Source organism: Tachyglossus aculeatus, chromosome X1 (assembly GCF_015852505.1).
Source record: "Tachyglossus aculeatus isolate mTacAcu1 chromosome X1, mTacAcu1.pri, whole genome shotgun sequence".
Classification (NCBI taxonomy): domain Eukaryota; kingdom Metazoa; phylum Chordata; class Mammalia; order Monotremata; family Tachyglossidae; genus Tachyglossus; species Tachyglossus aculeatus.
In genome coordinates this window covers 15,237,054-15,263,590 of record NC_052101.1, presented here as the reverse complement: position 1 = coordinate 15,263,590, position 26,537 = coordinate 15,237,054, and the positions used below count along the sequence as shown (strand labels likewise).

General features: G+C 42.1%; 1 protein-coding gene across 1 annotated transcript in view; it reads left to right on the top strand.

The window, feature by feature from the left end:
- The window catches only part of STRN (striatin), a 140,953-nt gene that overhangs the window by 80,829 nt on the left and 33,587 nt on the right, over positions 1-26,537 (top strand). Inside the window, exons 6-10 of the mRNA XM_038771664.1 lie at positions 182-255; positions 1,942-2,020; positions 7,419-7,586; positions 10,103-10,238; positions 14,857-14,992. Of these exons, the coding sequence (XP_038627592.1) occupies positions 182-255; positions 1,942-2,020; positions 7,419-7,586; positions 10,103-10,238; positions 14,857-14,992 (593 nt within the window). The remainder of the gene's footprint in view (positions 1-181; positions 256-1,941; positions 2,021-7,418; positions 7,587-10,102; positions 10,239-14,856; positions 14,993-26,537) is intronic.

Genomic DNA, 26,537 nt, shown 5'->3' with positions numbered 1-26,537 from the left:
AGGGTCATAAAGGAGGACTCTGGGGAGGTGTCTGAGACTCTGGGAAGCTTTTCCAGCCTGCAGGGGATGAGTCTCCCTAATTCTTAAGTGAGATAGGTGGGAGCTCCCCTGTACGTGAGGACTTATAGAAAAGAAAAAAAATTCCCCACGCGGTTCATATTTTTTTGCCATTTTTCAACAGAGCCAAGTACCACAAGTTGAAGTATGGGACGGAGTTGAATCAAGGAGATATGAAGCCTCCAAGCTATGATTCTGGTAAGTAACTGTGGAAGAAAGTTCTCTTTGAAATGGATCATTTGTAAATATCCATGTAAATATTAATATGTAACTATTACTTCCATATTACTTCCATAGTTTATTGGGGCGGCAAAGTTCACATTACTAGGTCAGTTTCTGCCCATTTGGATGGTGGTATGGAGTTTGATCTGCGGATTTTCTGTGCAACCTAGTGCTCTGGACACAGAGTGTTAGTGTTAGTCCTTCCTTTCCATTTCAGTCAATCAGTGGTACTTATTGAACACTTACTGGGTGCAGAGCACTGCCCTTAATCCTTGGGAGAGTACAAAAAACTCTCCCAAGTGCTTAGCACAGTGCTCTGCGCCCAGTAAGTGCTTAAGAAATACCACTGATTGAGTGAATTCAATACAGTAGAGTTGGTAGACGCAATCCCTGTCCACAAGGAGCTTACATTCTAGAGGAGGAGTTTATAGTCCTCTCCTGCTCCTCCCCAAAAGGACACCTGAAGTTGATTAAAGTATACTACCTAATTCTCTGCCCTTCCTCCTTTTCTCTTTTCTTACCCTCCGCCCTCTCCCCCTCTTTTATCCATCTTCCACCTGCACTTTGACACCCTCATTTGGCATTGGCAGGGACCATTAGGCATCTTCATTGTAGTCAAACAGCACACAGTAGTCGTGTGTTGGACTGCCCCACCCCTCCTACCTTCATCCCAAGTGGTGATTTGGGAAATATAATAAATGCCATCATTATTATTATTATTATTTCATCACCCCAGGTGGAAGAAGAAGAAGAAGCAGCTTTAGAGGACGTGATTACTGCAAACCTTTTGTGGCTCAGGATGTCAGGCTCCCTACCTCCCCAGCAATTTTCCTTCCCTTCCGTTTCAAATTCCGGTAGAAGAAACTTTGAACCTTCTTCTTCTTCAAGATCTGCTTTCCCCTCCCCACCGGTCCTCTCAGCCTCTGGGGTCCCCCCAATCAATAGGACTAAGTCACAAGAATTATGATGTAAAGGGAGGTTGAGTGCTCTGCACACAGTAAGCACTCAATAAATACGATTGATGATGATGACTGAAAGAAAAACAGCTGGGGAGGTGGGGCGAGAGGGAAACAAAAGCCTTAGCAAGGTACTGATGGAAAATTTGCTTGACCTCAGAGGGAGATAGTCTAATTCCGATCAGTCAGTCAGTTGTATTTATTGAGTGCTTACTGTGTGCAGAGCACTGTACTCAGCGCTGGGGAGAGAACAATATAACAGGCACATTCCTTGTCCACAACAAGTTTATCGTCTAGAGACCTCAGGCCGTAGCCTGAAGCACTGCCAATTCATCCCTTCCTTGCCGTCTGAGCACTTGGATTCCCACCCTTGTACTCTCTTACGTACAGTACATTATTACCGCCGCTAATCTCCAATTGATTTTATTGTCTGTCTGCTTTTGTAAACTTTTCGAGGGAGGGTATCATGTCTTCTAATTCTGTTGTAGCCTTCCAAGTGCTTTGTACACTTGGACACTTTGCACACAGCAGGCACTCAACGAACGCCACTGATGGATGAATGGGTGGGAGTTTTAAAATAAAACGTACTTCTCAGATGTAAAGCTCAGCTTTCTTGCAGAAGTTAAATATTCTCTTTTTCATGACGAATGTAGCTGATCTGAAAATGAAGCCAACTGGAATTTTATCATAATATCATGTTTTCCAGATGAAGGTAATGAAACTGAAGTGCAGTCACAGCAAAACAGCCAGCTAATGTGGAAGCAGGGACGTCAGCTGCTCAGACAGTAAGTGTTTTAAAGCCGGCAGTCAAATTCAGTGCAGGCTTGTAAAGGGATTTGAATTTCTTTGAAAATAGAAGGATTTAATCCGTCGACCGATTGGGCGAATATCAAAAAATGAATGGCAAATTTAAAAGGCTTTGACCAAGACTCTCCCCTTGATTTTATTAAACTCTTATCTTTTCCTCCAGTGGTGTTTATGTCAATCAGTCATATTTATTGAGCGCTTACTGTGTGCAGAGCACTGTACTGAGCACTTGGGAGAGGACCACATAGCACTACAACAAACACACTCCCTGCCCAAGATGAGTTTACAGTCTAGAGGACAAGTTTACACTCTGTACCCCACGGGACCATAATGTTACGACTATGTTTTGCAGTTAATACTCCTAATGAGTTTAGTTGCTTCTTCGTAAAACAAAAAGCAAAATATTATAGAAGTGTAGCTATCACCAGTCATTCTCAGTTATTCCGATGAGCGCTTTCTCCGTGCCGAGCACAGTACTAAGAGCTTTGTAGAGTGCACCTCGGAAGAGTTGGCAGGCACGTTCCCTGCCCACAACGAGCTTTCGGTCTAGAGGGGGACACAGCTATTCGTAAAAATGCATAACTTGTACAATTTAAAGATATGTACAGAAGTGATGAGGGGGTTGAGGGTGGAGCGAATCTTAAATATCAATTGATAGTCTATCATTCAGTCAGCCACTATTTATTGAATGCTCACCATCTGCTGAGCCCCATACTGAGCACTTGGAGAGCTACAATACAACAGCTCCGACTCCCTCCCTCTGCTCTACCCCCCCTCCTTGCCCCACAACACTTGTATATTTATGTACATATTTATTATTCCATTTATTTTATTAATGATGTGTATATATCTATAATTCTATTTATATTGATACTATGGATGCCTGTGGACTTGTTTTGTTTCGTTGTATGTCTCCCCCCATCTAGACTGTGAGCCTGTTGTTGGGTAGGGATTAATAATAATAATAATGTTGGTATTTGTTAAGCGCTTACTATGTGCAAAGCACTGTGCTAAGCGCCGGGGCAGATACAAGGTAATCAGGTTGTCCCACGTGGGGCTCACAGTCTTAATCCCCATTTTACAGATGAGGGATCTGAGGCCCAGAGAAGTGAAGTGACTCGTCCAAAGTCACACAGCTGACAAGTGGCGGAGCCGGGATTTGAACCCCCGACCTCTGACTCCAAAGCCCGGGCTCTTTCCACTGAGCCACGCTGCTTCTCTGGATTATTCTATTTCTTGCCGAATTGTTCTTTCCAAGCACTTAGTACAGTGCTCTGCACACAGTTAGCGCTCAATCAGTAGGATGGAATGGAAGCAGCGTGGCTCAGTGGAAAGAGCCCGGGCTTTGGAGTCAGAGGTCATGGGTTCAAATCCTGGCTCTGCCAATTGTCAGCTGTGTGACTTTGGGCAAGTCACTTAACTTCTTTGGACCTCAGTTACCTCATCTGTAAAATGGCGATTAAGACTGTGAGCCCCCCGTGGGACAACCGGATCACTTTGTAACCTCCCCAGTGCTTAGAACAGTGCTTTGCAAATAGTAGGCATTTAATAAATGCCATTATTATTATTATTATTATTATTAATGAAAAGAGTTGGTAGACGAGATCCCTGCTCACAAGGAGCTTACAGTCTACAGGGGGAGAGTACAGTCTGCAGTCCTGTTATAAAAGAGCATGCACCATCATCATCATCAATCGTATTTATTGAGCGCTTACTGTGTGCAGAGCACTGTACTAAGCGCTTGGGAAGTACAAGTTGGCAACATATAGAGACAGTCCCTACCCAACAGTGGGCTCACAGTCTAAAAGGGGGAACCATGACACTAGAGAGGGAAAATAGGAGTTTACAGCCAAAATTTAGCCCCGTAAGATCGATGGAAGAGGGATTTGGGGTTTTGAATACGTGAGAGAGGGAAAATAGGAGTTTACAGCCAAAATTTAGCCCCGTAAGATTGATGGAAGAGGGCTTGGGGGTTTTGAATATGTGCATAATTTGCGTAACTGAAGGTAGTGCTCAGTGCTTGGTACAGTGCTATACATATAGTAAGTGCTAAATAGATATTGCTACTCCTTATGGTCACCTGAGGGCTCAAGGCTCTAGAAGCTGCTAGTTTGTCCTTGTGTTTCCCAAATCTCCTGAAGTGTTTTTGATAACATTTCAGGCAAAACGTGGTTCAAAACTTGCATTGCCACATGAGGAAATAGTTCTGAATTTTCCACTCCTTCTCTGTTCACTGACTCAAGGCAAATAGGGGACTCGATTAACTCTTTGGATATAAAACCAGGAGAAGAAAAGAGAGGAATGGAACTTAGTAATCACCAACAAGGTTTATTTTACAGCCTAGAAGATTCTTCTCGCACACTGTAAACTCCCCTCCTAGATGGTCAACTCCTAGGGGGCAGAGATTGTGTTTATTTATGATTATAGTCATCATTCGGTATTAAGCACTTCCTATAGGCACAGATGTTCAAATTGGACACACAGGAGGCTCATAATCTTAGAGTTAGGGAGGCCTACTAATATTATTGGACTTCCACGAGCATTAGTGGGGTGCTCTGCATAGAGTAGGCGCTTAATAGGCTATTGATTAATTTACGAGATTTCTAGATCCTGTAAAGACTACGGACCATTGTTTTTTTGCTGTGCTAATCTCCGCTTTGGAAAGTCTAGTTCACTTACAGTGCAGACTTTGTATCGTGCCAACAATGAGGGTTTGGATAGGAAAATGGCAATAGACAGAACAGATCTGAGTCAGGGTCTGTATGTCTCCACCTCTTACGCCTCTTTCCCAGAGGGAAACAAGATTAGATGGAGAGTTGACAAAACTAGCGCTCCCGAGAATCGTATGGCAAGATAATTTCCTTGGGGCGAGACAATTTAGAGAATTTAAAAATCACTGATTAGTCTGTAGAAAAGAAATCTCCATCTGTGTTTATGAAAGTATCAGACTTTCGGGCTTAATAGTGGCATTTGGATGACGATGGAGAGAGGGTTGCCGGGTATCAGGAGTACTTATTCTTAGCATTTATGTACCTATCTGTAATTTATTTATATTAATGTCTGTCTCCCCCTCTAGACAGTGAGCTCATTGTGAGCAGAGAATGTTTCTGTTCATTGTACTATCCCAAGCGCTTAGTACAGTTCTCTGCCCACAGTAAGCACTCAAGAAATACAGTTGACCGACTGACTCGTTATGTGTGCGTCGGATTTACTAGGCAGCTCTTCCTTCTTTACATTATTCTCACTGTCTAACCAAATGGTGCCTTTGCAGTTATTGATTACCTTTCCTCATTTCTAACTCTGTCTTCGCAATTCATCTTTTTTCCCTTCTGCCCAAGAACTTCTAGGAAAACCTCCAGTAAATTATTTTGATCATTTTTTAGTCCATCACATTCCTTCTCTTTCCTTTTCTCTTAGACTGCACAGCACTTATGTAACATATCTATAATTTATTTAATGTCCGTCTCCACCTCTAGGCCGTAGGCTCGTTATGGGCAGGAGCATGTCTATCAGCTCTGTTGTGTCATACTCTCCCAAGCACTTAGTACAGTGCTCTGCACCCAGTAAGCATTCAATCAATCCACTGACAGATTGAGGATTCTTAGCGGAGAAACGAAGCTCGTGAAAAGGGAGAACTTTAATCTGTATTTTGTCTGAATATTATGAATCTTCGGATAGACTTCAGGAGTAATACTGGAAGTGGTAGTGATGCCATTTATTAAGCTCTGGCAATGCGCAGGCCATTGTAGTAAGTGGTGCTTGGAAAGACACAATGACTTTAGTTCAGGCAAAGTAACTGGCCCTCAGGGAGTCCTCAATTAAGAGACAGTGAAAGAAATTTCAGAAAATCAGCATTAATTCAGTAAAAACCACTCCACTAAGAAGAGCAGTGCATTCCTGCTGGAACACAACAGTCCTCAGGCTCCTCCATCAATTCAGGCAGGGCTGATCTTGTTCTCTACTAGCCTTATGTTCTTAGTGAAATACAATGCTTTTGTCTCAGCTAGCAAAACTCCCGGGACGTTCAGTGGTGCTAATCTCCCAGATTGTGAAAGGATACAGACATATAAATGTATATGTACACACAAGCTCCTATATTAGTGGGGTGTGTGGAGCAAAGGTGTCAGACTAGAATGGAATGGTGATTTGCCCATTCTTTTGCCCAGGAAAATCCCTTAGAAGTGAATGTACACACCCACCAGCATTTAGGGACACATGCTCCTTATCGATAATATTCACTGATGGCCTACTGGAGAACGGCACACTGTATTTGAACTTGCTCGGGAGCGTAGAGTGAAAAGATGTAATCTCTGCCCCCAAAGAGCTCACAGCTCAAAGAAATATTTGGTACCATTGCTGGCAATGGATTGAGAAGAAAAGAAGTCTGAGCCTTTCGAGCAAGATGATGTCTTATTTGTGCCGCTTAAATTTTTGTTTGTATTTGAGGATGGCTCAGAACAGAGTTGACAGTTCGATTCCCCTGTATTTCACTGTTTTTCCCTAAAATCAGGCAGTGCTACAATTTCATGTTCTGTGGACTCACGTACTTACTGCGATAGATTTTAAAATTACCAGTCCCCGTCTGAATCAATGAGCCGTTTACCCAATGAAAATCCATTACCATTTTGTGCGTCTCATAATTGGACACGGTAATTTTGTGGATTAATAGATGCCTGACTGATGACTATTTTAGATTCATTCATTCATTCATTCAATTGTATTTATTGAGCGCTTACAGGGTGCAGAGCACTGTATAAAGTGCTTGGGAAGTACAAGTTGGTAACATATAGAGACGGTCCCTACCCAACAGTGGGCTCACAGTGTAGAAGGGGGAGACAGAGAACAAAACAAAACATATTAACAAAATAAAATATATAGAATAAATATGTACAAATAAAATAGTGTAATAAATACGTACAAACATATATACATATATACAGGTGCTGTGGGGAGGGGAAGGAGGTAAGGCGGGGGGGATGGGGAAAGGAAGGAGGGGGTTCAGTCTGGGAAGATATTTCTGAACTTTGACCCTAAAAACATGCGTTTTCATGAATAAAATTCATAGTATTTATCAAGTACCTTAATTAATGTACACCAAGACTGTTAATGAATACCTTGCTATCGAATGAATAGTGCATTGTATCAAGTCTAATTGCTAGGTTCTTTGATTTTCTCAGTGACTGTCGAGGCTGGTACTGCAAGAGACGGGCCTTTCTGCAGCTGGGAGATAATTTATTAGCAGGCTTCAATTAGCACAGTACTGTACAGTGTTAAGCATCGTGGTGAAGATGATTTTAAGGAAAAGCTTTTATTTATTGTTTTAAATAATGTATATAACTGTGATCTGTATGACCAGTTGGAGTCCCTTTCACCCAGGTACCTGCAGGAAGTGGGTTACACGGACACCATACTAGATGTGAAATCGAAGCGGGTTCGAGCTTTGCTGGGCCTCTCGAACGATGTCACAGACAGGGAAGAGGACAAAAATCAGGAATCGGTAGTAAATGGCACAGAGGCTGAAATTAAGGAAACGGTGATGATTGGGTAAGTGTCAGTTTTCTTGTGTATGGAAATATTTTAATATACTTAAGGCTTCAGAGGTGGGCTGTGTCTTTTGTGTAGTGTACCTTTAAGGGTTAGGGTGGAAATAATCCAGCCGTGCTGCTAAATTTTTATAGAATTAAAATGATGCGGTTGCTTGAGTTAAAAGGTATCATGGAGAGTATAAACTTAAGTGCTGCTAAATTTTTATAGAATTAAAATGATGCGTTTGCTTGAGTTAAAAGGTATCATGGAGAGTATAAACTTAATAGTTTACATCAGCTCTTTTTCAAAGTGCTATTAATTCTTGGAAGCAAGTAGATGATGACCACGGGTTTTCTGTTCAAACTAAAATTTGTTGCTTGAAACAGAATGGGATGGGACTTGGTTCATTTTTGTTTGGTTATCTGAGCTTTTTTTCCTAATTCTCCAAGGAGGCTATGGCTCAGGAACTGGTCAGTTTGAATAACGGATGTATTTGGGTAAACGAGCATCCTACGGTAGTTGGACACCCGTAGAAGGTTGAGTTGATATGATCAGAAGACAGACTACAGTTTTACTATTAATCACATATAAAAATAGTGAAAAAGAATTAAACTGCCAAATTCATTGCTAGATGTAAAGTTGCTTCTCGTTGCCATTGTTGATTCAATTATTGTGTCTCATATGAAGTAAATTTCTCCCTGAATATGTCTGTTTTTGAGAAGAATTTCTTATATCCAAACTTAAAAATGTGATGCTCCTAAAACGATTTTGCTTTTTGCATACCTTTCAGGAATATTCTTCAATCTTGTTTTAGGAATAGTGTGTAGTTGTTAGCCGCTAACGGTTAAAATGTTTTTTGGTACTTCATTGAAATCATCATGCAGAACTTGGAATTAAACTTGAAGGAACACAGAATCAGATAATTTATAGGTGTAAAGGTATTTTATTGTTCATTCATTCAATCGCATTTATTGAGCACTTACTGTGTGCAGAGCACTGTACTAAGCGCTTGTTACAAGTTGGCAACATACAGAGACAGTCCCTACCCAACAGTGGGCACACAGTCTAGAAGGGGGAGACAGAGAACAAAACAAAACATATTAACAAAATAAAATAAATAGAATAAATATGAATAAAATAAATAGAATAAATATGAAATTTATTATGTTAAGAACCTGGGTTAGCAAAGAGTCATTAATGGACCTTACATCCTGGACATAGTTTTGTTACTTGAAACGTGTTTATAGAAACCCTGGAGGTTATGTAGCAGGTTAAAAATAAGATTTTTTTTTAGCACTAACTTACTGCAGTAGGCCTTTAAATGAACTCTTTATAAAAATAAGGAAGTTTAATATGTTCCCAGGCAAAGTTGCCAGATTGATTTGCTACAGAAACTCTCTGTTACCCAAAAAGCAGATAAGCGTTAATTCTGATAGTATTTTATTTCAGATTTATATTTTACCGTACTTTTGAAATGAACAGTACTAAATCATAGAGATCACGTGGGTCAGCCTACAGACTTGGTTCTTATTTTTGCTTTTGAAACTGACTAAACAAGGCTACCAGTTAAAATATGTAGCTATCCGCGTAAGAATAAATTGAGAGTTTTATGTTATATCTTTATTTTCCTATATTTGTTTCACCTAGGCTATATGCAGTTCTTGAAATTTAGCTTTCTTTCTAAAACATTAGGCTAGCAAGAGCTAAAAATTAGGGAGAAAAGTCTTATGGTCAGTATGTGACGAATAGCTCCCTTGGGGAGGTAAATGCATTTAGTCAGGTCATTAGGGAACCATTTAATAAATTAACGCTCCAGTGGTCTAAATAGTTTAGTAGTAGTAGTACTACTACTACTACTACTACAACTACTACTTAGTACTACTTAGTAGTTTCGGGAGTTCACTTCCTCAAGGTAAGTCGTTCAGTCACCAACAGAAACAGATTTTACAGTGGGACTTATTTTTTTTTCCAAGGCAATCCCTTGAGATTCGTTCAGTCGTATTTATTGAGCGCTTATTGCGTGCAGAGCACTGTACTAAGCACTTGGAAAGTACAGTTCAGCAACAGAGACAACCCTGCAGGCACATGTGTTTTTCCACTGAACTCGTCCTCAAGTAAGGGATGCAAAGCGGACATGAGTGAGGCGGAGGGCAGGAACTGTGATACCACATCTAGTGAGAGAGAAATAATGATTTGAGTGGAAAAAATAGGAGGGACTCTTAAAAATGACTTGAAGGGAGGAAAAAATAAGAAGATTGGGAGTTAGGGCTTCATTTTTAGGCTGCCAACATGAAAGTACAGGACCTTCAGATAGTTCAGGAGATATGAATCTCGTGAAGCGTTTCTCTATTTCCCTCTCCCAATTTAAGCCCAGTTGAAATGAAATTCAGTTGGTTGGATGAGAATCAATCTCATCCCTAATTTTGGCTTGTAGGATCAAGGTCGCGGTAAAATGTATAAACCTTATTTGAACGGTCACGCATCAATGATTTTGTTGCAGATATCATTCTTTGTTCATCCTCCTCTTAAACTAGGAAACCGGAGTTAACGGATTCTGCCGCGGTGCTGAAGACTTTCAACTTCCTCGAAAACGCAGCTGCAGAGTTCAGCGATGACGATGAGGAAGACGAAATCGACGGCAGAGAGAAAACCATTATCGATACTTCAACGGTGAGGAAATAATCAAAGAATCGAGTTAATGAATTTGGAATCTCTTGTCCCACCCCCTTCTCCCAATATTTCTTTGAAATACCTGGAAGCCTACGAGCTCCTTTGTATTCTGGGTCTATCTGGTCCTCACGCGCCACTAAGGGCAGAAGTTAAATAATTTCAGGAAACGATTGGACTCCTTGCTTTTCGGTTGAAGCTCTGATACTGGGACTTTCAGCAGAAAGAGTCAAGAGCCATCTCTTCAACCTTTTTTTCCATGCTCGATATCTGGACCGTAGCAGCCTTGATTTTAATTTTGTTCAAGCTCTGAAGATATAATAATAATAACAGTTGTGGTATTTAAGTGCTTACTGTATGCCAGGCACTGTACTAAGTGCTAGGGTAGTTTCAAGGTAATTGGGTAATTGGGTCACATAGGATTCATAGTTTTCATACCCATTTTCCCAATGTGATAACTGAGGCACAGAGAAGTGAAGTGACTTGCCCCCAAATCGTACCCATTTCAAATCAATTACATTGCTAAGAATTTTGCAAATGCACACACAGTATCTTTTCCCTCGAGAACTTCCTGACTCCTTTAAGGACAGTGTCTGCCTTCAAGATGACTAGTTGGTTCATTCATTCATTCAGTCGTATTTATTGAGCGCTTCCTGTGTGCAGAGCACTGTACTAAGCGCTCGGGAAGTACAAGTTGGCAACATATAGAGACGGTCCCTACCCAGCAGCGGGCTCACAGTCTAGAAATGGTTATGATGCATATTACTGATATAAAGAATTAGAGTATGGAAAGAGCCCAGCCCTGGGAGTCAGAGGACCTGGGTTCTAATTCTGGCTCCACCACAGACCTGCTGTGGGATCTTGAGTAGTCACTGAACTTCTCTGTGCCTCAGGTGCCTCATCTGCACAATGGGGATTTAAGCGTTTAGAACAGTGCTTTGCACATAGTAAGCGCTTAATAAATGCCACTAAAAAATACCCTCCTATAATAATGATGGCATTTATTAAGTGCTTATTATGTGCAAAGCACTGTTCTAAGCACTGGGGAGGTTACAAGGTGATCAGGTTGTCCCATGGGGGGCTCACAGTCTTACTCCCCATTTTACAGATGAGGTAACTGAGGTACAGAGAAGTTAAGTGATTTACCCAAAGTCACACAGCTGACAATTGGCGGAGCCAGGTTTTGAACCCATAACCTCTGACTCCAAAGCCCGGGCTCTTTCCACTGAGCCATGCTGCTTCTAGTCTCCTACTTAGACTATGAATCCTATCTAGGACCTGATCATTTTGAATCTGCCCTGGCAGTAAGTACAGTGCGTGGCACATAGTAAGGGTTTAATAAATACCACAATTATTATTGTTATTAAAGGAAGAAAGAGGTGCCATATTGCAGAAGTTACCTATTCATCCAAATAGCCATGTCTGTCTTTTGTATTATTTCTAGTGACAAACTAAACTAAAGGTTACTCACTCAACCGATGTCTTTAAAAAGAAAAATACAACCATTTGTGTTAATCGCAAGCATCAGCCTGTTTATTCACTACCAGGACTCCAAGCAATTGATCGATTGGTGGTATTTATCGAGTACTTACTGTGTGCGAAGCACTGTACTAGGTTCTGCGGAGAGTACTGGACAGAAGAGTCGGTATATATGTTCCCTGCCCACAAGGAACAGGGGGAGACAAACATTAAAATAACACATTATGTATTATATCCCATATATACAAATGTGTTATTTATTTTAATGTTTGTCTTTCCCTGTGATGTGGGGATGAATAGCACATGCTTACAGGGTACAAATTCAAGTGCATAGGTGATGCTGATGGGAGAGGACTTAAAATCTTTAATCAACAAAAGTACTGAATTTCTTTTAGCTTCATTAATCTGAAGGACTAGAGGCTAAATACATGTAGGCTTTTTTTGTATTGTAGTGTTCTGTGGTGTGGAAGAAGGGAATCATTTTGTTTTAATATGTAGTATTTGCTCTCCCCCTCATCCCCCTCTCCATCCCCCCATCTTACCTCCTTCCCTTCCCCACAGCACCTGTATATATGTATATATGTTTGTACATATTTATTACTCTATTTATTTATTTATTTTACTTGTACATTTCTATTCTGTTTATTTTATTTTGTTAGTATGTTTGGTTTTGTTCTCTGTCTCCCCCTTTTAGACTGTGAGCCCACTGTTGGGTAGGGACTGTCTCTATATGTTGCCAACTTGTACTTCCCAAGTGCTTAGTACAGTGCTCTGCACACAGTAAGCGCTCAATAAATACAATTGATTGATTGATTGGAAGTGAAAATTGAGAATAATCGTAAATCTCTCCTGTTTACAAAGGCTTGTAATATTATATCTAAACTCAGTAGCTGAATCCTGTGGTTTGGTCCATAACCTGGATTTTTGTTGTGATAGTTGGTTAAAAAAAAATTAGTGGACGGATTTCTTTCTCCTTTCTACCAAATAAAAAGCGGTAAATATCTGTAGAGTAGTTCTAGTAATAATATCAAGTGGAGAGCAAATGATAAACTCAAATGCTGTCCACTCCCCAATGCCAGTTTAGTTGTAGTTAGTAAAATGGCCAACTTGGTACGGTAGTTTTCATTTATTTTGCTCACGTGGCATGTCAGAAGTCAAATATTGCAAGTAAAATTGTAACATCCAGCTTTTTTTCTGTAGAATTTAAATAGGAATTTGTTTGCAGGATCTAGATTTAGTCCTTAGATATTCCTAGGTAAAGGGATTGTTTCCCGCAAGTTTCTGTGTTTCTTGTGTGCTAGCAATAGCTTTAATATGTTTATCTCTGGTAACAAAACTGGTTGTTTGATAGGATAACGTGGAAGGACCAAGTGAAAAAGTGGGCAATTTTATGGAGAAAAAAATATTGAAACCTACAGGGGTTCTTTGTCAGACTTGTTGCTAGCACGTTATCGTTAGACTATAAGGTACTGTCTGTGATTTCTCCGTTAAACCAAGCTTCATTTAGCATGTTCATCAGGCTGGCTAAACAACCTAGCCATAAATTAAGTGTTTAATCCCCTGCCAGTTTTTGAAATTGGTTCTGGCTTTTGAAATATAGAGATGCTTTCTAGCCTAGTTAGAATATACTAAAATGTTCCACCTAAGTATACAAGATATTTGTACAGCAAAGATGGCAGAAGTCTTGACTAATAGAAGCTGGTGTGCTTGAACTTAATTTTGGTGGGTGTGAAGTGTACCTCGTGATTCTGCAAGATAAACTTTTTGAAGTATATTTCTGCGGTGGTTACTAATCCAGATTCTGATGTTGTGTCTTGAAATTAAGCAGTAGCTGTGAATCTTCCTAGTTTTCAGAACCAATAGGAGGTTAGAAACTCCTTAATTAGGGCAACCAGGGCCACCCAGTCCTATTAGGATGAATTTCAATGTTTGCAGGGGTTTTGGCAATCGACGTGCTAAAACGCTGCTGAGCCAACACTGGTTGGGGGGCCGGAGGGGATGGGGAGAGTTGGGGTGGGGAGAGAGAGAGAGAGAGGCTCATTGTCAGTTACAAATTACAACTCACTAGCTTCTCTAGTTAGAAATTTATAATAATAATAATGATAGCATATATTAAGCGCTTACTATGTGCAAAGCACTGTTCTAAGCACTGGGGTGGTTACAAGGTGATGAGGTTGTCCCACGGGGGGCTCACAGTCTTCATCCCCGCTTTACAGATGAGGGAACTGAGGCCCAGAGAAGTGAAGTGACTTACCCAAAGTCACACAGCTAAGTGGCAGAGCCGGGATTGGAACCCATAACCTCCGACTCCAAAGCCCGGGCTCTTTCCAGTGAGCCACGCTGCTTCTCATAGAATCAGAAGGCTAAAAGGTCATTTAGTCTAGTCTCCCGCACCGAAACAACCGCGAAGGAATGAAGCCCACCGTTTTCTTGAAGATCTGTGAAGCAGCGTTTGAGAAGCAGCGTGGCTCAGTGGGAAGAGCATGGGCTATGGAGTCAGAGGTCGTGGGTTCGAATGCCGGCTCCGCCACAAGTCTGCTGTGTGACCTTGGGCAAGTCACTTAACTTCTCTGAGCCTCAGTTACCTCATCTGTAAAAATGGGGATTAAGACTGTGAGCCCTACGTGGGACAACTTGATCACATTGTATCCCCCAGCGCTTAGAACAGTGCTTTGCGCATAGTAAGCGCTTAACAAATGCCATCATTATTATTATTATTATCTGTGAAGATGATTCTGTCTTTCTTCAGCAATGCACTTTGTGTCTCTCATTCCCTTGTCCCAGGAAGTCTTTCCTAAAACCCTATTGGGACACTGGTTCTTGTTGTTCCCACTTTCTGTGGATGATCAGAATTTGACAGCTGGCATCTGGGGAGAAAATCTGGCTTTTTGGTGGGTTGTGTTCGAGGAAATAGGGTGATGTATCTTGGGAGAACATGTAATTATGCCTGTGGAAATTTAAAAGAAAATCGAGTTTGATTTGGAGTTACACTGTGGAGCAGAAATGTGATTTTCATCCCCTTTTAAAAAGTTTAAATCAATGTTAGGTTTGATTAATTTGAACAGACTAACTTTCAAATAGAGCATATAATGCCAGAAAAGAAAAGGTATATCCATGCTTCAATTGTATTTTTTCTCATTAGATTGTGAGGAAAAAGGTGTTGCCTGATACCAGTGAAGACAGAGACACAAAAGAAGCTCTAAAAGAATTTGATTTCTTAGTTGCATCAGATGAAGGAGATGGAGAATCCAGAAGTGCAGGCGATGGAACAGACTGGGGTAAGGAAGTTCAATGGATCTTTCCAGAGAAGTTGAAAATAAGCTAAACTAAGAAACTATGCCCTCTTTTTGTTGTTTGTTTCTTTGATAATCTATTTTTTTTTACCTTTTATAGCTGGAGATTTTATTTTGACACTCCTTATTTCTAGTTCCCCCTGTGCATGTTAGTCCAACATTCATTTATGCATAATTTGAAAAGAATTAGCTATATTATTGACAATATTGATGCTTGTTCCATCCAGTCATTGGAAACTCTGGAAACTCAAGATTTTGTGGAATTTGACTATGTAGAAAAGAACTCAAAGATCTTATTCCATGCCCTTCTGGGCTGGGCTGTTGATTGATCGATCACAGAATATGAAATAGGAACATAATAATAATAATGATCAATCAATCAATCATATTTATTGAGCGCTTACTGTGTGCAGAGCACTGTACTAAGCGCTTGGGAAGTACAAGTTGGCAACATATAGAGACAGTCCCTACCCAACAGTGGGCTCACAGTCTAAAAGACTGTTTTAATGATGGTTTTTGTTCATTCATTCATTCAATTGTATTTATTGAGTGCTTACTGTGTGCAGAGCACTGTACTAAGCACTTAGCATTATACTAAGTGAAGCGCTTACTATGTGCCAAGCACTGTTCTAAGCGTTAGAATAGATAGAAGGTAATATCAGATTATCCCATGGGGGGCTCACAGTCTTAACCCCCATTTTACAGATGAGGTAACTGAGGCCCAGTGAAGTGACTTGCCCAAAGTCACACAGCTGACAAGTGGTGGAGCCAGGATTAGAACCCACGACCTCTGGCTCCCAAGCCTGTGCTCTTTTCCACCAAGCCACGCTGCTTCTGGATGCCAGATAATAATAATAATGATGGCATTTGTTAAGCGCTTACTATGTGCAAAGCACTGTTATAAGCGCTGGGGAGGATACAAGGTGATCAGGTTGTCCCACAGGGGGCTCACAGTCTTCATCCCCATTTTACAGATGAGGGAACGGAGGCACAGAGAAGTTAAGTGACTTGGCCAAAGTCACACAGCTGACAAGTGGCGGACCCGAGATTTGAACCCACGCCCTTTGACTCCCAAGCCCGGGCTCTTTCCACGGAGCCACGCTGCTTCCCTAAGATGCAGCTAGCTATCTGTTCTGTGGCCAATTTTCTATTGTCTGGACGTTTAAAAAAGCATTGCCATAGTGTAATCGGCTTCCATTCTTTAAAGGTGATAAGTATACTTTAAAATCAATGAATGACAATTTTAAAACATTTTGCCGGTGTGCAAAGTTTTTCTCTTCAGAATACCCTGCCAGTTTGCTATTAGGATTTATATAACACTAATCACTAATGACCATAGAATAAAATGATTTAAACTTTGAGAAGCCCAGAAGTGCTCCCATAATGTATTATTGGCTTGGTGTGTAACGCAAGCCAAAGTATGGCTGCCTATTCATTCATTCAGTGGTATTTATTGACTTGTGCTTACCAAGCGCTTAGTACAGTGCTCTGCACACAGTAAGCGCTCAATATGATTGAATGAATGAATGAATTTATTGAGCGCTTACCATGTTCAAAGGACTGTACTAAACACTTGGGAGAGTGCAGCACAGCAGTAAACAGGCACTTTCCTGCCCACAACGAGCTTACAGTCCAGAGAGGGGAATCTAGACATTAATATAAATAAATACAGAAATGTTCAGAAGTGCCGTGGGGCTGCAAGGGGGGGATGAACAAGGGAGCAAGTCAGGGCGACGCAGAAGAGAGTGGGAGAAGAGGAAAGGGGGGCTTATTCAGGGAAGGCTTCTTGGAGGAGATGTGCTTGCAATAAGACTTTTAAGGGAGGAGAGTAATTGTCTGCCAGATTTGAGGAGGGATGGCGGTCCAGGCCAGAGGCAGGATGTGGGCGAGGGGTTGGCAGTGAGATAGACGAGATTGAGGCACAGAAAAGTGAAGAGACCTACGTAAGGTCACACAGTAGACAAGTGGCGGAGCGGGATTAGAACCTAGGTCCTTCTGATACGCAGACCCGGGGTCTATCCTCTAAGCCATGCTGCTCCCGTTAGGCCTTCGGGTATAACCAACCTTTAAATCTGAGGACCTTTAAACTCAGGAAAATGTACAGATACGCAAGGTGGCAAGAAATCTTTTCCACAGTTACACATTACCTTCACCTGTGACTCCAGTCTTGGTTGGCACCTCTGAATTCTTTGTTTCCTTGTTGAATTTGTCACCCAAAGCAGACCTATAGAGAGGGGCGTGGCATTTCGGATGATATTTCCTTTTGCAGTTGTTTTGCTGATGGGTTCTGAAAATCGTATGAAAAACTCAAGTTTGAAAACTTCCTAGGAATGTTTTAGTTAACGACAAGTTACAGTCCGTACATCGCGGTCTTGTGGAAAGAGCGTGGGTTTGGGAGGCAGAGGACCTGAGTGATAATCCTAGATTTGCCACTTCCCTGCTGTGTAATCTTAGGCAAGTCACTTAAATTCTCTGGGCCTCAATTTTTTCATCCGCATAATGCTTCTCCCCCCTGCTTTGACCGGGAGGCGGGTGGAGCGGATAGGGACTGTGTCTGACCTGATTTTCTTGTATTTACCTCAGTGCTTGGCATATAGTAGGTGCTTAGCAATCAGTCAATCAGTGGTATTTATTTATTAAACACTCACTGTGCGCCAAGTACCGTACTAATCGCTTGGGAGAGTACAATAGAGTTGGTTGACACGTTCCCTGCCCACAAGGAGCTTACAGTTTAGAAACAAATACCACCACCGTTATTACTATCACATCTTGCTGCAAACAAGGTATCGTTCCAGAAGAATTGTTGAACTGAGCCAAGAAATCAGGGTTCCTGATCTGGACTGACCATCGATTGACCATGCTGTTTGGGAACTCACTGAGACGGTCAGACCATCTCTAAAATCCGCTATTTTGGGAGAAGTTCAGGAACAGTCAGCAAGATAAAAGAGGCTTTGAATTTGCTCCCACTTCAATACTATCACCTTCAGTTTTACTCCTGTAGTTGTTTGGCCTTCCCTAATGGAATGCCAGTCTTGTCTAGAAAGCTCTACATATTATCTTGTCGTTTTCTTCCCGGGAAAGGATGAGAATATCATCACAGAGAGTGACCTAATCATTCCTCTGTGGTTCTGTGTGAAGGCAGTCGTAACTATCGAAATGGCTTTTCCATTGGCGGTAGATCTTTTCGCCCTCATTCCTCCTCAGGGAGGAAGAATATTGAACTTTTCCCACTCTCTCTTGTATCCTAAATCCTTGGGAGGCTCCAGAGGGATAAAAGCTGTACATTTGCACGCTAGACAGGCTCATGAGCTGATCTGACTAGGGACTGAATCTCATCTCATAATTCAAAACCTGTGGATTCTCATGATGCCCTTGGAAACTCTTAACATGTTTTAGTCACCATTAAGAAAGGGCCTAAGGAGCAAAAGATATTTTGTCGGGGGTGGGGGTTACTAGTCTCTTTAGAAAATACTATAGATATTAGAAGTTAAATCTGTTCCTTGACTTGAAAATTGTAACTAGAACCTTGATTATATTTAGGGTAAAGGTATGGCAGAGGTAATTTGAGGAATTTTCATATTAATATTGCTTCAGATATCCTAGTGCTTAGTACAGTGCTCTGCACATAGTAAGCGCCCAATAAATACCACCGATTGACTGATTAATTAAGGAAAAATGGCTTATGTGGAAGCCTTTGAATTTTTAAAGCAAAATTCGTAAAGTCAAGTTGGTACAAATAAATGACAGTCTGAATTATACCTCAGTGAAGAGGTGAAAACATAAACTTTAATCAACTGCCGTTTGGGCACTTGGGTAAATAGTACATTTTAAATGGAATGTGTTTCCTTAAAACAAATATTCAGATGTTCAGGATTATTGTAAATCTCAAAGTGCGCAGCTAGTTTTGTTGGGTACTACCTCAATTTGAAATTTATATAATTACATACAGTTTAGAACTCGTGTTTTGAATTGTTGTTCAGTGGTCACATTATTTTAGTAGATATTTTTGTAAATTTCCAGAAAAAACTGTCTACGTATCAGGTGGTTAATCACTTCTTTTGAGAACTTGAAATGTTTCTCAACATTCTGGTGTTTCAGTTGCATTTGGTACTTTTTAAAAAAAATCTCCACTGGTCCTCTGAAGGAACAAAATTAGATTTAAAGCCATGCTTCTAGTAAAGGTAATGTTTCTTCCTTTCCCTTTATAGCCTTCACTTTAGATCTGGAAATATGCTAGTTTTCTTAGTAATGGCTGATGCTGTGGGAAGCTGTGAGTCTGGATACAAGTTCATTCAGTCGTATTTATTGAGCGCTTACTGTGTACAGATCACTGTACTAAGTGCTTAAATACATAGACTATGTTTTCAAAATCCAAAGTGATGTAGAGCTTGGGCTATTGTCCATTTTATTTCGACCTGTAGATCATTTGCTCTGGATAATTCTACATTTGCAGCCCCTATCTCTCTCCCTCTCTGCAATCTCGCATTTCCTTCTGCCTTCAGGACATCTGTACTTGGATGTCCTTGCCATCACCTTAAAAGTAGAACTAGACTTTAAACTCCTTGTGGGCAGGGAAGGTGTCCGTTATATTGCACTCTCCTAAGTGCTTAATACGGTGCTCTGCACACAGTAAGCGTTTAATAAATACGACTGATTGGTAATTCAGGCCAAAAAAATGAGTCCGCCTTTGAAAGTGAAATGAAACATTCCTCTGATTTTTGTAGTTTTCAGTTGGCCTCTTCAGTACTGTGCGTAGATGGGGGAGGCCCAGCAAAGAAATATTTGGTATTCTTGGGGGCTGTCAGCCGCCACACTGACTACAGTCGCCCCCCCCCCCACCAATTTCTGATTTTAATAATAATAGTGATAATTGTGGTATTTGTTAAGCACTTACTATGTGCCAGACACTGTGCTGGGGTGGATAGGGGTAGATAGGTTGGACACGGTCCTTGTCCCGCATGGGGCTCACAGTCTTAATCCCCATTTTGCAGATGAGGTAACTGAGGCAGAGAGAAGTGAAGTGACTTGCCCAAGGCCACACAGCAGTTAAGTGGCAGAGCTGGGATTAAAACCCATGACCTTCTAACTCTCGGGCCCGTGCTCCATCCACTACACCATTCTACAATTGAGTTTACATCAACTTAGCTGTACACCCCTTCCGTGGCTCAATGGAAAGAACCCGGGCTTTGGAGTCAGAGGTCATGGGTTCAAATCCCGGCTCTGCCAATTGTCAGCTGTGTGACTTTGGGCAAATCACTTAACTTCTCTGTGCCTCAGTTCCCTCATCTGTAAAATGGGGATTAAGACTTGTGAGCCCCATGTGGGACAACCTGATCACCTTGCAACTTCCCCAGCGCTTAGAACAGTGCTCTGCAAATAGTAAGCGCTTAACAAATGCCATCATTAGTATTATTATTACCCTCTAACTAGTCCCTTTTTTTAAAGAATGATAATATCAGTTGCCCTTGGAAAACCCTTACTTTCACCCGCTCATTTCCGTGTAGCTTCAGGGAAGGAATTCCACTGGTTTCCTTGTTCAGAGGTTTCCTTCCAGGTACACAGTAAATAGTTCAGAGCCGCCTGTACACTTTGAGTCAGTGAATTGAAAAAGCGAGGCACCTTGTTTACAATTTCCAGGGTGCACTAATCCATTTTCTGGTGTCTTTGAAAAATACTGTTCTACTTCTAAATTATGCTTTCCTGGATTGTTCCAGCTTCTGGATCCAGTTCAGTTTTTATTATCCTGCCTGTATGGTTCCTGAGAACTTCCCAGACTGTGATGTTAGCATTGTGGCCTAGTGGACAGAGCACGGGCTTGGGAATCAGAAGGACCTGGGTTCTAATCTTGGCACCTCCACTTGTCTACTGTGTGACCTTAGGCAAGTCGGTTACCTTCTCTGGGCCTCTGTTAGCTCATCTTCAACATGGAGATTAAGACTGTGAGCCCCACCAAGGGACGGTATCCAACCTGATGAGGTTGTATCCTCCCCAGTGCTTAGTACTGGGCCTGGCATGTAATAAACACGTAAAGAATACCATTAAAAAGCAAACAGTAGGCCAGTTTGCTTACTCCAGAGCCCTAGAGACTTCACACATTTTACAACCTAATCAATCATTCAGTCAATCGTATTTATTGAGCGCTTACTGTGTGCAGAGCACTGTACTAAGCGCTTGGGAAGTACAAGTTGGCAACACATAGAGACAGTCCCTACCCAACATTGGGCTCACAGTCTAAAAATGAGCTGAGAGAGTCTCTCCAGTCTTCGAATATTCATTCATTCAGTTGTATTTATTGAGCGCTTACTGTGTGCAGAGCACTGTACTAAGCGCTTGGGAAGTAGAAGTTGGCAACATCTAGAGATGGTCCCTACCTAACAACAGGCTCACAGTCTAGAAGGGGGAGACGGACAACAAAACAAAACATGTAGACAGGTGTCAAAATCGTCAGGACAAATGGAATTATAGCTCGATGCACATCACTAACAAAATAAATAGAATAGTAAATATGTACAAGTAAAATAAATAGAAAAATAAATCTGTATAAATATATACAAGTGCTGTGGGGAGGGGAAGGAGGTAGGTCAGGGGGGAAGGGGAGGAGGAGAGGAAAAAGGGGGCTCCGTCTGGGAAGGCCTCCTGGAGGAGGTGAGCTCTCAGTAGGGCTTTGAAGGGAGGAGGAGAGCTAGCTTGGTGGCTGTGTGGATGGAGGGCATTACAGGACAGGGGAAGGACATGGGCCGGGGTCGACGGCGAGATGAGGCACTAGGACAAGAATACTAGAGAAGCAGCGTGGCTCAGTGGAAAGGCTTTGTAGTCGGAGGTCATGGGTTCAAATCCAGGCTCCGGCAACTGTCAGCTGTGTGACTTTGGCCAAGTCACTTCACTTCTCTGGGCCTGTTACCTCATCTGTAAAATGGGGATGAAGACTGTGAGCCCCCCGTGGGACAACCTGATCACCTTGTAACCTCCCCAGCGCTTAGAACAGTGCTTTGCACATAGTAAGCGCTTAATAAATGCCATTATTATTATTCTTATTATATCCTCCTTCTCCCTCTAACTCCTCTAGGTGGATGTTGTCTTATTGCCCCTAATCTAATAATGTTCTAGACAGATGGTGTCTCCCCCTTTTAGACTGTGAGCCCACTGTTGGGCAGGGACTGTCTCTATATGTTGCCAATTTGTACTTCCCAAGCGCTTAGCACAGTGCTCTGCACACAGTAAGCGCTCAATAAATACGATTGATGATGATGATCATACCTTGGGCAGTGATCCTGTGCTGTGCCCTTCTAGCTCCTTTAAGTTGATGCACACTCCTGTCTTCTGCACTTCCCCTTCCCCCTTCCCCACAGCACCTGTATATATGTATATATGTTTGTACATATTTATTACTCTATTTATTTATTTATTTATTTCACTTGTACATATCTATTCGATTTATTTTATTTTGTTAGTATGTTTGGTTTTGTTCTCTGTCTCCCCCTTTTAGACTGTGAGCCCAATGTTGGGTAGGGACTGTCTCTATATGTTGCCAATTTGTACTTCCCAAGCGCTTAGTACAGTGCTCTGCACATAGTAAGCGCTCAATAAATATGATTGATTGATTGATTGCACTGTTATTTCTAACTGCTTCCATACTTCCTGGCCCTCCTCCTGCCCCCGCCAGTTAGCTGCACTTCTCAACCCTCCCTTCCTCTCCTCACTTGGCAGGCACGTTGTGAGGCCTGGGACTGCAATATGGGACTCCAGAGTGCTGGTTAGTACAGTGCTCTGCACACAGTAAGCGCTCAATAAATATGATTGATGATGGTTAGAACCCAGAACCGGCTGTGTCTCAACCCCACTTACAACCACGTTGAGCAAACGTCCTTCTCAGTTGTGTGTTTTTGGGTCCCTATTGGATCAGGGAGAACCCTGATCTCTGACCTAGAACAGCATTTCTTTTACCCTTTGGAAAATACCTACACAATAATTGTAGCTGAACGTGCTTAGTAATTAATGTGCTTGTTAAGCACTTACTATGGATCAGGCCCTTTACTGAGCACTGGGGTGGATACAAGCAAATCAGGTTGGACACAGTCCCCATCCCATGTGGAACTCACCGTCTCAATCCCCATTTTACAGGTGAGGTCACTGGGGCACAGAAAAGTAAAGTCACTGGCCCAAGGTCACGGAGCAGACAAGTGCTGGAGCCTGGATTAGAACTCTGGGCCTCAGTTCCCTCATCTGTAAAATGGGGATGAAGACTGTGAGCCCCATGTGGGACAACCTGATTGCCCTGCATCTATCCCAGCGCTTGGAACGGTGCTTGGCACATAGTAAGCGCTTAACAAATACCATCATTTTAGGAGAAGCAGCGTGGTTTAGTGGAAAGAGCCCGGGCTTGAAAGTCAGAGGTCATGGGTTCTAATTCCGCCTCTGGCACTCATCAGCTGTGTGACTTTGGGTGAAGTCACTTCACTTCTCTGTGCCTCAGTTCATTCATTCAATCGTATTTATTGAGCACTTACTGTGTGTAGAGCACTGAACTAAGCGCTTGGGATGTACAAGTTGGCAACATCTAGAGACGGTCCCTACCCAACAATGGGCTCACAATCTAGAAGGGGGAGACAGACAACAAAACAAAATATATTAACAAAATAAAATAAAATAAAATTGCTCAGTTGCCTCATCTGTCAAATGGGGATGAAAACTGTGAGCCCCACGTGGGACAACCTGATTACCTTGTATCTACCCCAGCTCTTAGAACAGTGCTTGGCACATAGTAAGCGCTTAACAAATGCCATCGTTATTATTATTATAAGCTTCTGACTCCCAGACGTGAGCTCTATGCGCTATACTATGCTGCTTCTCTAGTACAGTGCCTGGCACATAGTAAGAGTTTAACAAATGCCCAAAAAAACCTGTGCATTTAAAAAGGCCACAAAAAGCAGAACCATGGCTCAGAACGTGACCCAAACACAATCAGGTTCTGTTCTTAGCTTTCAGCCCATCAATTATATTTATTGAGCACATACTGTGTGGAAAGCACCTTGCTAAGCATTGGGAGAGTACTGTGCAACAGAATTGCTAGACATGTTCTCTGTCTCGTATTTATTGAGTGCTTACTGTGTGCAGAGCACTGTACTAAGCGCTTGGGAAGTACAAGTTGGCGACATATAGAGACGGTCCCTACCCAACAACGGGCTCACAGTCTAGAAGGGGGAGATATCAACAAAACAAAACATGTGGACAAGTGTCAAGTTGTCAGAATAAATAGAATTAAAGCTAAATGCACAAGGAGCTTATAGTTTATAGGCGGGGACGGACCAAAAAAAATATAGTTATGTACATAAGTGCTGTAGAGCTGAGGGCGGGGTGAATAAAGGGTATAAATCCAAGTGCAAGGGGAGACACAGAAGAGAGGGGGTGTAGAGGAAAGGAGGGCTCACTCAAGGAACGTGTCTTGGAGGAGATATGATTTTAATAAGGCTTTGAAGACTATCTTTTGGGTATGAAGGGGAAGGAGTTTCAGGCCAAAGACAGAGGGAGAGACAGGCGTTAATATAAATCATCATCATCATCATCAATTGTATTTATTGAGTGCTTACTATGTGCAGAGCACTGTACTAAGCGCTTGGGAAGTACAAATTGGCAACATACAGAGACAGTCCCTACCCAACAGTGGGCTCACAGTCTAAAAGGGGGAGACAGAGAACAAAACCAAACGTACTAACAAAATAAAATAAATAGAATAGCTATGTACAAGTAAAATAAATAAATAAATAAATAGAGTAATAAATATATACAAACATATATGCATATATACAGGTGTATACATATATACAGGTGATAAATGAATATAAATGAATCACAGTTATGTACATAACTGCTTTGGGGCTGGGAGGGGGGGATGAATAAAGGGAGCAAGTCAGGGTGATGCAAAAGAGAATGGAAGAAAAGGAAAAGTGGGCTTAATAATAATAATAAGTAATTGGTATTTGTTAAGTGCTTACTAGGTGTCAGGCCCTATACTAAGCACTGGGGTAGATACAAGTAAATTGGGTCGGACACTGTACCCGTCCCATGTGGGGCTCACAGTCTCAGTCCCCGTTTTACAGATTAGATAACTGAGGCACAGAGAAGTGAAGCGACTTCCCCAGGGTCACACAGTGGACAAGTGGTGGAGCCCGGAATAATAATAATGATGGCATTTATTAAGCACCTACCATGTGCAAAGCACTGGTCCAAGCGCTGGGGAGGTTACAAGGTGATCAGGTTGTCCCACGGGGGTGCTCACAGTCTTCATCCCCATTTTATAATAATAATGACGGCATTTATTAAGCGCTTACTATGTGCAAAGCACTGTTCTAAGCGCTGGGGAGGTTACAAGGTGATCAGGTTGTCCCACGGGGGGCTCACAGTCTTCATCCCATTTGGATGATGGAAGTCATCAAGGAGGCCAATACAGTAATCATGGTGGAATAGGATAAATGCTTGGATTAACACGGTAGCAGTTGGGATGGAGAGGAGAGGATTGATTTCTTCGATGTTTTGAGGATTGAACCACCCAGATTTAGTGATAGATAATAATAATAATAATAATAATAATAATAATAATGACATTTATTAAGCGCTTACTATGTGCAAAGCACTGTTCTAAGCGCTGGGGAGGTTGCAAGGTGATCAGGTTGTCCCACGGGGGGCTCACAGTCTATCCCCATTTTACAGATGAGGTAACTGAGGCACAGAGAAGTTAAGTGACTTGCCCAAAGTCACACAGCTGACAGTGGGCAGAGCCGGGATTTGAACCCATGACCACTGACTCCAAAGCCCAGGCTCTTTCCAATGTGGGGTGAGTGAGAGAGAGGAGTGAAGGATAACACTGTGGTTAGGGGCTTGTGAGACAGGAAGGATGGTGGTGCCGTCTACAGTGATGGGAATGTTAAATGAAGGACAGGGTTTGGGTGTGATGATGAGGAGCTCTGTTTTTGACATGTTGAGTCTGAGGTGATGGCAGGATATCCAAGTAGAGAGGTCTTGAAAGCAGGAGGAAATGCGAGACTGCAGAGAGAGAGAGAGATCGGGGCTGGAGGTGGAGATTTGGGAATCATCTGCATACACGTGGTAGTTGAAGCCATGAGAGTGATTGAGTTCTCCGAAGAAAAAGCATGTAGATGGAGAACAGAAGGGGACCTAGAGCTGAGCCTTGAGAGACCCCCCACATTTAGAGGGTAGGAGGCAGAGGAGGAGCCCGCGAAAGAGACTGAGAATGAGTGGCCAGAGAGATAGGAAGAGGAGAGGACAGTGTCAGGGAAGCCAAGGTTGGGTAACGTGTCCAAGAGAAAGGGGTGGTTGACAGAGGAGTCGAGGAGGATTAAGATGGAGTAGTGGCTGTTGGATTTGGCAGAAAGGAGATCACCTGTGCCCCGAGAGGGTAGTTTCTGTGGAATGAAGGGGACAGAAGCCAGATTGGAGGGCGTCAAGGAGGGAATTGGAGGAGAGGAATTTGAGACGGGGGTGTAGACAATGAAGAGATAGGGAAACGAGGGCA